The 12,593-nt window shown below is 38.1% G+C and overlaps 2 protein-coding genes across 2 annotated transcripts; both read left to right on the forward strand.

Annotated features, from left to right (window-relative positions):
* Positions 1-1,316, forward strand: LOC133878432 (fasciclin-like arabinogalactan protein 12). The gene has a single exon (XM_062316987.1). The coding sequence runs from the start codon at positions 241-243 to the stop codon at positions 1,048-1,050; it is 810 nt and encodes a 269-aa protein (XP_062172971.1). The 5' UTR covers positions 1-240; the 3' UTR covers positions 1,051-1,316.
* A 3,046-nt stretch (positions 1,317-4,362) lies between these two features.
* Positions 4,363-5,557, forward strand: LOC133878321 (fasciclin-like arabinogalactan protein 12). Its single transcript, XM_062316851.1, has one exon. The coding sequence runs from the start codon at positions 4,406-4,408 to the stop codon at positions 5,249-5,251; it is 846 nt and encodes a 281-aa protein (XP_062172835.1). The 5' UTR covers positions 4,363-4,405; the 3' UTR covers positions 5,252-5,557.
* The last annotated feature ends 7,036 nt before the right edge of the window (positions 5,558-12,593 follow it).

A 12,593-nucleotide genomic window follows, 5' to 3' on the forward strand; every position in this document is an offset into this window, starting at 1 on the left:
TCAGATTCTATTCCATTCATCCCGCCACCTCCCACAGAAAAGATGAGCTGCTAACATCTTACGCTTTGTAACTGAGATTAAGGTTTTGTAACTAAGATTGTACCCTTCACCTAACTTCACTCTCTCCCAGCCTTCATAAAAGCCGCCCCCTCCAACCCTCACATATCAAACACTTCAGCAAGCACGTACGTACGAGTACTCTTGCATTAGCAAATATATCAAGCAAAAACACTCCCCACCATGCATACAAAGATGACCAAACAGGCTCTCTTCTCTCTCTCACTTGTTTTTCTCTCCCTCTGCAGCACAACTTTAGGCCAGCCAGCTTCGGCCCCGGCTCAGCCAGCCGACGCCCCGGCTCAGACTGCCAATATCCCAACACCACGTGGCACCCCCGACGTAATCAAAATCCTCCAAAAGGCCGGAGGATTCACGATCCTAATCCGCCTCTTAAGGACCACTGCAGTGGCTGACCAAATCAAAGGGCAGCTAGACAATTCAGACACTGGTTTTACCCTTTTCGCCCCAACCGACTCGGCATTTTCAGACCTCAAATCGGGCACTTTAAACTCTCTCAACAACGAAGAAAAGATCCGGCTTATGCAATTTCATACCTTACCCAAATTTTATTCTCTGGAAAACTTCCAAACCGTGACCAACCCGGTTCGAACACAGGCAGGAGATACCAACCCCGGTGATTACCCACTAAATGTGACCACTGCGGGAAGCCAAGTAAACATTTCGACTGGCCTTGTGAATGCCACAGTGAGCGGTACAATATTTTCTGCTAAACAGCTTGCTGTGTATCGAGTGGACAAAGTGCTTCTTCCTCTGGACATCTTTGTTCCAAAGGCGCCTCCGGCACCAGCGCCGGCACCGCTTCCAGTCAAGCCTAAGGCCAAGAAGGCAGCAGCTAGTCCAAAGAGTAGTAGTACTACTACTCCTAGTACTCCTACACTAGTGGTTGATTCTGGTGTAGTGAGTCTCACAAAGCATGGAATACTGGTGTCCGTCGGAGTTTCTGTTTTCATCGCAGCATTTTCTCTCTGATAAAGCTTGGAGAAAAGAAAAAGAAAAATGATGATAGGGTGCAATTTTTAGTACCGTATGATTGTCCTGAGTCGGCGTCGTTATCAGCGAGTGCTTTTGAATAATTGCCATGCATTGTCCGAGCTAGTACTGAAAGGGTTGAGCTTTATTTTTAATGTGGTTTTTTTTTTTTGAAGTCCTTTAGCTTTTCCAGCTTATGGACGGACGGACTCCGGGAATTTGGTATAATTTTTCAAGAGAAGTTATGCCTCTGGGAGCGATCGAGATTCGAGAGCATTATTAATATTAATTTTCGTCTTTAAGGTCCAGTTAAATGTATCTTATATATAACAAGTATTTTGAATGATAAGAATGGCTTACAATAATCAGGTCAGCCCATGTGTATGGTGAGCCCAATAAGTGCATGTTTACCTCTTTTACTGATCATAATGGAGAGAAATTTAAATTATTATTTACTTTTTCTCTAGATCTCTTTGGGGTGGCTAGCAGATATATGGCAGCCACGCTTTAGTGGGCTTTCCATTTTTATTCTTTCTATTTTTACCCATAAGGACAAAATGGAAAGAATCTAGCCCAAGTGATCGATCACGTGATCTGAGTAAATGGTGCTTGACAAATCACGAGATCGAATCAACAATTGATAGTATATTTTGTTTTCTTCTGTAAAATTTGAAGAAGGTTTTACATTTTTCACTTTTATAAACTATTAGAAATTGGTCAAATAAATGAATTGGCTCGTTAAGAGAACTTATATCACCACAAACGACAGTTTTTAGAGGCAATGTTCCCTGAAAGGAATTAATTACCTAAATAGCAACTGTAACAAACGAATAGACGCTCCACCAAAAAAAAAACATTCACTAAAGAATGAATGAGTTATAACTGCTTAAGAAGGTTTATGGGATGTAAAAGTTCATGGGCTTTACTCACTCTCAAAAGACGTCCTAAGAGAGGAGGGGTGTCCATGACTTATAAAGTTTACAAGACAATGATCTCTTAACAATATGGGACACTTTAACACGCCCCCTCACGTGTGGCATCTTTGGCCAAACACATGTTCAACAACGGGACGGAAATGCCGTGTTAAAGTGTCTCACATTGCTAAGAGATCCTTGTTTTGTAGACTTTATAAGCCATAGACATCCCTCCTCTCTAAAGACGTCTTTTGAGAGTGAGTAAGGCCCATTGACTTTTACATGGGATGACCGGACTACTGCCAAATTAGAATTGAAGTAGCTCAAAACCCCCACGGTGGGGATCATTTCAAACCACCTCCAAGTGAAGAGGCGGTCGACCATCCCCATGAAAGAGTGTGTGGCCTAGTCATTAATTCCCAAAACCGGTAAGGTGAGGGAGATGACCGGACCAATCCTAGGTAAGGGAGTGGCTTACTACAATTAAAGGAGCTTTCGGGGGCTAGCCTTACGGCCACCCCCTCACTTAGGCAAAGGAGTAAATCGATCTAATCGACCTCTCTCAATGGGGTTTCAAGGAGGGATCGATATGCCACTCCTAGGAGTAGTACTGGTTTGTTAAATATCTTTTAAAATCATGAAAATTGTTACATATGTTTTCAATATCAATTTGATTTTAAGAATGGCAATGATTTGATAGTTACACCCTTGATCAAAGAGAGCTTTATTAGCAAGCGTCCTAGCTAGCACAGATTCGTTGGACAACACGTACGTCAGACAGTAAAAATTTGAAAAATGGACAATCAGACGCTAGGTAGAGGAGAGAGATGGAAGATCGGTTGGTAGGTAGAGGAGGAAGGCGAAACCTCTAGGTTAACGTTACGAATGCGGATCCTCTCCAGTTTAGTTTCAGTCAGTTTTAAAGTAAGGACAATTTTGTCTAACAAAATATGTAAAGACAAATTTGCCCTTTAAAACTGATTGGCTCCTCCCCAGTTCGGTTGAAGTACCGAAGAGGATCCTTGTCCCTAGTTTACACAACGCAAGAGATCAAGAAATGAGCTTACTTTCTTCTTCTTCTTCTTCTTTTTTCACACACCCCTAATCAACCAAATATCACATTAGGAATCTTATTCCAAACTCTGTGTTTCTATATAGGAAAGCCAAAACCCAATCATATATTTGGTGGTCTTTATTTGGAGTCAAGCTACCAATATTCAATATTAATTTCTAAACTACTATTTAACCACATTCAAGCAATATTAATTAAAGACCTTGTAAACTCAATATATATATATATATTTAAGCTTAACATAAATTGAAAAATATTACTCATTCAGTTTCTATAAAATTCTCTTGAACATCGGATCCTATCAATGAATTTAGCAATTATAAAAGCATAAAGTAATAGTCGAACTGTTTCATATCACATGGATTTTTATAATATTAGAGGGAATGAGGATAAAAAAGGGAGAAGTGATGGTAGTGAGGATTAAACAAAACTTGGGATTTTGGTAAAAATTATTATTATTACGAATATCTAAGGTATATAGTAACTTGTTAATCGGGTCAAGCTCTAGCTAGATAGTTCCCAATGCTTATATAATCCAAGCCCATTGTAAACCTTTCAGATTTTAAAATATGAGTCCAAACCAACACTATTCTATAAAGCCAGGGACAAAAGACTAGAGATCGAGTCTGATAAACCCACCGGCCACAATGATCCCCAACGGACCCAATCGATTTAATGTGAGAAAAATAAACATTAATTATACTTTCATTAAACCTAGCTAGCTATAAAGATGCATAGGTATTATTTTTGGCTATGTTATTCAACCTTGAAAGGCTCGTCAAAATTGGGGGTTCAAGCTTGCTGATCAGGATTAATTGGAAACTGTCACGCTAATGAAATAAAACTTGGCAATTTGGATTCTAGCTTAACCTGAAGTGAATATTGATTATTAGAAATATCTCATATTCACTATATATGTTTGAGGAACCAAAAACCGGATAAGAAATTAGATTAAAAAGTCTCCTTCGTTTTCTCTACCTTCGATCTACTTCCCCCGTAAGCTTGTGGGAAACAAATGAGTTTTCATGGCCAAACACAATTACATGTGAAAGCAAAAGAATTGATATCTTTATTTTCCCGCACACACAACTAAGATCCCCTCTCTTTTTCCTGCCTTCCCAAGCAAACTAGTTGCTAAAACAACAAAATCTTCCATTCTATCCATTCATCCCCTCCACCTTTACAAGACAGATAAGCTGCAAAACACTAAGGATTTGTAACTTTGTAACTAGATTTATACCCTTTCACCTAACTACATTCTCTCCCAGCCCCAATAAAAACCCTCTCCTCCATCCCACACATATCAAACACTCCTGCAACCATCACTACTCTTTCATTTGAAAATTTTCCAAGCACAAACATCACAGAGATGGCCAAACAGGCAGTCTTCTCCCTCTCAATTCTACTTGTCTTTCTCTCCCATGGCATCACAACTTCAGCCCAGCCAGCCGCAGCTCCGGCCAAGCCCGCCGATGCCCCTGCCCAACCCGCCAATCCTCCAGTCCAAGCCGCCAATCCTCCGGTCCAAGCCGCCAAGGCCCCAACCCAGCCCGCCCAGATCCCTGTGCAGAAGGGTCCCACCGACGTTACCAAAATCCTTAAAAAGGCAGGTGGGTACTCGGTCTTTATCCGTCTCTTAAAGAGCACAGGGGTGGCTGGGCAACTATTTGGGCAGCTCAACGATTCAAACACTGGGTTTACCATCTTCGCTCCTACCGATTCTGCATTCTCGAACCTTAAACCAGGTGCTTTAAACTCTCTGTCTGACTTACAAAAGACCCAACTAATACAGTTTCATATCTTAAACACCGTTGTTACTCTCACAAACTTCCAAACCTTGAGCAATCCAGTGCCAACAGAAGCTGGAGATGTCGGCGATGGCGAGTTTCCGCTAAACATTACCACTGCAGGAAACCAAGTTAACATCTCCACCGGCCTTGTGAACACAACATTGGGCGGTGCAGTGTATTCTGATGACCAACTTGCTATTTATCAGGTGAACAAAGTGCTTCTTCCGATAAACATTTTTTCTCCTAAGCCTAAAGTAGCCCGGGCACCATTGTCGTCGAAGCCTAAGACAAATAAGGATGATGCGGAGAGTCCATCTGGTTCTTCTAAAGTGGACGAGGCTGCAGCAATGAGACTCAGCAAGCATGGAATGTTGGTGTCCATTGGAGTTGCTGTGGTTGCATTTTTTGTGATGAAAGGAACTTGATGGATTATATGTACCGTCTTTATTTCCTCTGGTGGGCTCCAATTGTCTAGTGCTGCAAGATTTACTGAGTTGGGTTCAAGAGTCGTGATCAACACCAAGTTGCTTTCGAAATAATTGCCATCTGTATTTTCTTTTTCTTTTTCTTTTTTGCCAAGCTTGTCAATGTCAAGGTCGAACTTCTGCCCTGAAAAAAAAGAGGTCGAAGTACGAGGGCAGATTTTATGTTTTTATTACTTTTTCATCTCTCCTGTTCTTTCTGGCTTTCTCATATATATCCAGAATCTATATGCAATTGTGAATTTTTTATAGGATCTCATGAAAAGTTGTGTCAGTGGGCTTCATTCATTTTTCACTTCTGACCCACGTCAGGCGTTTGAAGGTTGAAAGAGGCAGCGAAGAGATAAAAAGAACTCTTACATAAATCTTTAAAAAAAAAAAAAAAAAAAACCCTTAGATTAAATGGGTTTCAGAACAAATCCTTTTGAATGCTTCGAGGAGACTTTTGTGAGTAATAATACATATGGTGTACAATCGTGAAGTAAACTCAATTATTTATAAATTACATACAAAAATTCAATCTTACAATTTATCATTTGACAATATTATCATGGATGTAGTATAGATATAATATATGCAATAATAAGATAATAATGTCATAGTTCAACACTATATGGTCTACTCAGGATATTAACTCATTCCCAGTAAGGTTGACAATGTTCCGAGGGCTAGGCCACCCCCTACCTCCTTTATTTTCCTTTTTTTTTTTGGTTTTTTTTTTAGAAAAAATATAAATTAGGTTTAATATTTTTTATTAAATTACTGTGTGAGGGAATTTTTGTCTTTAAACAAAATTTAACACCTAAAAATAGAATATTTCGTCTGATTTAATGAGATTTTATAACGGAATAGGGGTTTTGGTGTGTAAATGGAAATTCAATGCTCTCTTTTAGTGAGGGTGTTAGTTCGTGGTGGCATATTGACAATGACCGGTAGTTCACGGAGGGAAAAGATAATTACCCCCTATATATATTAGCAGCTACGCATAAATATTATGTTGTAGATGGGTTTATATTTGTATGCTTCCAAGCAAGAGATTGGAACATATACCCATATTTACAGCTACGTAGTATGATTTTACTTATTTATAAAACGCTAGTGTTTATCTTATTAGCTATGAAATATTTTTAAACTGAAGTATGATACCAAAGGTAGGTGTTATTGTAAACGTATGGTAGAAAGAAAGAAATGTAACTCATTACAAAAACTTTGTGAGCTTTATATTGCTGAGACCATGGACTCATTATTCCACCTATGCGAACATGGCTAATACCACAATCTCGTAGATGATGGTTTTGTGACAGGTTTGGGCGTCATGTACGGTAGATCGTGTGCGAGCTTAGAAGTCATCAAAGGGATTCCTTCGTTATGTTGTCTAGTGAGGCACTGAATTAATCTAAGTCAGTCTCTCTTTAAGTTGTAGTGACTTGTACCTTGTAACAGTAAACTGAGATGTATTGATATTGAGTAATGATTTATAAACTTTGGTTAGTTTATTTGATATTTTTATTTGGTGAATTCAAAGGCAAAAATTGTTACACGTTTTTCGCTATGTTAATCATTTTAAGGATGTAGAAGTAGCGTCTCATGGATAATAGTGAAAAAAAATTCCATTTCGTCATTGAATTTAGGGTAGGACATGACAGTGACCACTAAGTAAACATGGTTGCACCGGTCTCAATAACCATTGGATACAAAGCCAAATATAAAAATAAATCTTTGACCATAAGATTAATCTCGCACGTACAGTGTACCATTTCATATGATGCAATTTAAGATTCATCATCTTTTACATGCATACTTTTCATAAACTTATAATTTTCATTATCCTGTTATTAATCACTCATTTTAACAAAATATAGTTCACACGAATAAAAAATATATTTCATGTGTGTTGCAAACATGCATGTTTTAGTGCACAAAATAATCATGCTATGCGGAAAATATAATAACAAGTATCCGTGTGAGTTTTTACTCACTTGTATTGTAAAGCTAGCGCTCCTCTATAATGTCTTCATGAGGCTCCATAACCTCGAAATCTGTGAAAAGACCTATCCTTAGTCCGAATGCCGAGTTAAAACAAGTCCTTAGTCTTAATACGCTCAAAATACGCATTCTGTCTCATCGTTGTACGTTCAGATAGAAAGGGTCGAGCATTAGGTTACGACATCGAACATTCGGTCAGGGATGGTCAAACATTCATTTCTGGGAAAAAAAACCCATTTTCAAACCAAAACCCAATCAAACCATTTCTAGGTAAGTTCTAACGTCTTAATATGATCTCTAACGGAGTCCTAAACCACAAGAATACCTGTAGTTCCAAAATTTGGTACGTTAAACCTCATCAAACAGCTAATCAAACACTAATCTAGTATTAAAAACAAAAACCAATTAGAGATATATAACCATAAGCTAAGGCATGAACTAAACAGCATAACAACAACTTAAGAAAAGAGTTGGGCTAGGAATGTTCCCTCATTAGATGAACAAGAACAAGAACCAAGAGAGCTCATTCTCACTCTATATAACACTATTTCACTCTCACTCTAAGATCACACTGAAGGAAGAAGTGGAAATTTGGTGAAAGGGGCGAGGGGTGGGGTATTTATAGGCCTTGGGGGTCTAAAGCTAAACATGAGATGTTCTTACATATTTCTGTCAAATGTCAAACGTTGGGTGTATTGTAGTACTAAGCGATTTTAGGTTAGGTCGAAAGTTCGGTGGTCTCTGGTCAAACCAGACAGTTGTACTAAGTCATTTTAGGGTATCTTCTGACGTACATACCAGACAATTGTACCTCTGTATATGGTCGACTGTAGCATACAACAAATGATCGAACATTCTACATTAGATTTTGACTCAAACATTCGGCTATCCCACTTCGAACATTCGACCATGAACAAAAGTCAACATTCTTACTTGCAACAATCCTTAAAAACTTGATGAAACCCATTAGCCATTCCAAAACTTAATTAATCCAATATGATAATCAGGCTATTTCACAATATGACCATTCTGTTGAGAGGTACAAGAACAAGAATGATGGGGAATTGTTCTATTTGGTTTGAGAGTGGTAAGAATGGTAGATTCACGATATTCTATGACATTATCATAAAGAAAAACTTGGAAAAACTATGTTTGAATCATTCTCTGAAATTCTGAATAAATTTTTAGAAGTTCAGACCGATTTTGTAAAATATAAAGCTAGACATCTCGAGAATAATTATCCACAAAAATTACAAAATAGCGGAATCCCTCCCATAGCGAGAATGGGAGCAGGTCCCCAAACATCACAATGAATTAAATCAAAAGTTACAGAAGAAATGAAGTCACTATTTATGAAATGTTAAAGCACTTTACTTTCTATTGGGAAATTATCCCGACCCTGCCAAATGGGTCGTCAAGTTTTATATTAACCAAGCCCAACAGCAAACTACAGAAACCAGATCCATTCGGCTTGTCAACGGCAAAGCCCAATGGGTTCATGATAATATTTTACCAAGATCATCTCACCCAGAGTCAGTAAAATACTGAGTCCCCGAATATTGTGTCGTACACCCCACCATCCAGGGTCGGTTATTTAACCAAACAACGATTATCAGAAAAGGTGCCCCACGATCTAGGATCGGTTAAAGACCGACTCCACGATCATCATGCCCTATGTACCACGATCCCACGATCTGGATTGTCGACAAATGCTCCAGGCCCGACACGTGGTCCAATGAAAAAATGGGACTAGTCTCAACACTCCATCTATAAATACCTCATGAATACGCAGATGTAAAAAGATTGCCCTCTATGATTACAAAGAGATATATACTTGAGATAATACTGATTGAAGCATCAGAGTGGGATTGTCGGGTTTTCCCAACGTAGTTTTCTCTTTTACAGGTTAAGAGGCTCTTGCAGATCGACAAGTCACCAAACTGGAATTTGTTCAAACACTTTCCTAATAGAGAAGCAATAATATCAAATGACTAAGAAAAAATTGATCCTAGTTTACCAATGGTGACCAAAGAACGTACACAAGAAAGAGATGCATGTCCTAAACGAGAGTTTAATAAATGGAGAGTGGTGGATGATGACCAAGATGGAGTAGCAGCCGACACTGTGAAAGGAAGATGGAGAGGCGAGAGCTCAAACAGACATCCAATCTTGTTTGTTGATCTTGAACATCACAACCTCGATTACAAAAATGCAACTCTAAATGAAGTTCACAAAGTTTACCAACATTTTTAAGGAAAGATCTAGAACTAAGTATGTCTCGAACACAGACAAGTGTAGAGTGGAAACCGACCGAATGTGACTAATATTCGAACGTGAACAATTAACAGTGTAAATAGTAGTGAGACCAGATAAAACATATTTTGAGCAGATAAAACATATTTTGAGATTGGACGTAGAAAAAACTGTATTGATTAAAGCCTTAATTTCAGTGGGGGAAAGAGTGTTGGGCTAGGGATTAGCATTAGTGAGAGACCAATTTAATGGATCAATGTGAGTGACAGTAGCAACCTTCTACTAGGAACCCTATTATTTCTTTGGGAATCTATTTTCTACACTCGTTGGACTTGTGGTAAATTTCTTACCGTAGTGACATTGGATATTCTAAGTAGAAGACGAAGACCTAGCTGGAGTGGAACCTAGACCACATGTATCAAGGCCTCATGAAGCAATAGATATGATAATTTTAGAGGTTGTCAGCTTCATAGAGATATACGCCTCCTCTCCCGTCAAACTCAGAAATGCACCTCCATTCATTGACTCAATCATGCTACAGTTGGATTGAGTCAATCATTGGTAGAAAAATTGTACGAGTCTCCACTTCTCGTATCCATGTGGAGGGCACTTAATCAACATATCTTGAAATCTCTCCCAACTCTCAAAAAATTTCTCATCTTCTTCTTGAGTAAATGAGCTTATTTCCTTCCTACACTCATTGACTTTGGACATGGGGAAGAATTTGTTGTAGAACTTGTTCAGCAAGTTCTCCCAAGAAGTGATGGAACCGGGCATGTTTGAATCCAACCATGCCTTGGCTCTATCATGGAGTGAGAAAGGAAATAGCCTAAGATGCACAAACTCTTTAGAAAAATTTTGAAATTTGAAGGTGGCACAGATGTCTTTGAATTTCTTCACATGGCTATAAGGATTTTCGAGGTCCAAGCCATGGAATGCGGGTAGGAGTTGGATGACATGGGGCTTAAGGTCAAAGTGAGTGGCATTGGTTGGGGGTAACACTATACATGAAGGAGAACTTGTTGCAACGGGTGCAAACAAATCCCTAAGTGTCCTAGTAGGATCAACGTTTTCTCCCCGATTCCTCTCATTCTCACCCGCATGCATGTTATCTCCCATCTCAACAGAATTTCTAAGCCTTCTCCTAAGAGTTTTTTCAATCTCGGGATCTAAAGATGTCAAGTCTAGATTAAAAAATCTTCTACCAAGCATACACCAACGTTCAAACAATTATTTAACCAAAAAGACAAACAAAATAAATAAAGAGAAGAAATTGCAAATGGGGAACAAAATTCTCCAAGCTACAATCTAGGTTAGTTCCCAGGTAGGTGAGGGGGGTCACACCAGACACACTTAAATCCCAAGACCTTTCCTTGCCAGAATTCACCTTGACATTGCCCTTAGATAGCTAAGTAGACCCACACTAGCAATTTTTTTTTTTTTTTTTGAAGATTAAAAGAAAAATAGCACAAACAAATTAAGAAAAATAAAGACTAACACAAATGCATATAATGACACAAAGGTAGAAACAAGGGCAAAAATTAAAACTTACAAGATTGGACCAAAAAATGTTTTGGCAAAAATTTCTGCTACTGAACTTATCTCTGCCTCCTATGTTGAAGTCGATCAATCGGATGTACTGGTCGATCGATCGATTGTCGATCGATCAAATCCTTGGTCGAATGATCGAATCTTTGAAACTTTGCAGGACCAGGAACAAAAACAGAAACAGAATAGAAATTTTCTTCTTCTTCTTTTTTAACACAAATCAAAAACTAATAGACAGTAATATGAAGCGTAAAACATACATAAAATTTTTAATTAAACTAAAATAAACTAAAAGAAATCAGACAAATAGTAAAATAATGTAAAACAGAAACAAAATATGAACAAAATAGACTAGAGAAAAGAAATACTTACTTGGTTTCGAGCAGCTGCTGTGTGCAGAAAATTCACTCGATCGACTTTCGATCGATTGATTTATGAGTTGATCGATCGACTTTACAGGGCACTCAGAAAGCTGTAGCAACTGCAGAAACAAATCCAGGAGAAACAAAAGAGAAACTTAGAACACAGAACAGAAGCTAAACAACAGAAAAATGAAACAAAAATCTATCTAACTAGTAGAAAAACAAAATCAATCAAACAAAAACCAATTTTTGAACCGATTTTCCTAGCAACGGCGCCAAAAACTTGATGTGAGTTTAAAAGAGTACTCGCAAGCGCATGAATCTTTTGCAATATAGTGTGTGCAAGTGCGAAGTCGAATCCACAGGAAAATTGTCAAAAGTTAGTGTTTTGCTTAATCAACCTTATTCTAACTTAGTTCCAAGAGTTTGAGAGTTAAACATGCACCAAAAATGCTAAGTTAAAGAGGAAGAAATGAAATATGTAAAAAGAGACTAAGGCTAAGGAATTCACCAAACCAAATCCAACAACTCACACTCTTGGTTTCCACTTGAACACCCAAAGAACATTAAGCTTAGGGTGTCATTCAAGTTTCTCAACCACAATCCTTAGAACCATTAAATGAATCAAACTCAAAGATAAATCACAAATAGTACCCATTTGAAATCAAATCATCCATTGTATCCATTCAAAGAATAAATCACAATGGATATCATCTTTCAAACCGATAAAACAATGTATCTATCGGTTGAAACACATCAAATGTCATATTTCTACCACCAGCCACATTCATTGCAAAAGATAAAGCATTAAATGAATGGAAATTGAACAACATAATGATATAACATTAAATGTGCAAGTAGTACTACAAGAGTGTGAGTGTCATCAATGGAGAGGTTTCATCCTCAACCTTAGTTGAGAGTTCTAGCCTCCCATGACTAAGAACACCACAAAAACTTGAAGAACAAACATGAAAATAGAAGAAAAGCTTTACAAAGACAAATGTCTAAAGAAAAGAGCTACTGAAATAAACAACAAAATGCACGAAATTAAACCTAGCCATTGTTCTCTGAAAATCCTCCCCAACAAGGAGGCATGGCTATGGCTTTATAGAAGGAAATTAGGGTTAGAAACCTAT

Source organism: Alnus glutinosa, chromosome 9, assembly GCF_958979055.1.
Source record: "Alnus glutinosa chromosome 9, dhAlnGlut1.1, whole genome shotgun sequence".
Taxonomy (NCBI): domain Eukaryota; kingdom Viridiplantae; phylum Streptophyta; class Magnoliopsida; order Fagales; family Betulaceae; genus Alnus; species Alnus glutinosa.

What these genes read in the sequence shown, in the direction of transcription:
- LOC133878432 (XM_062316987.1), top strand. Translation starts at nt 241, where the DNA reads ATGCATACAAAGATGACCAAACAGGCTCTCTTCTCTCTCTCACTTGTT.
- LOC133878321 (XM_062316851.1), top strand. Translation starts at nt 4,406, where the DNA reads ATGGCCAAACAGGCAGTCTTCTCCCTCTCAATTCTACTTGTCTTTCTC.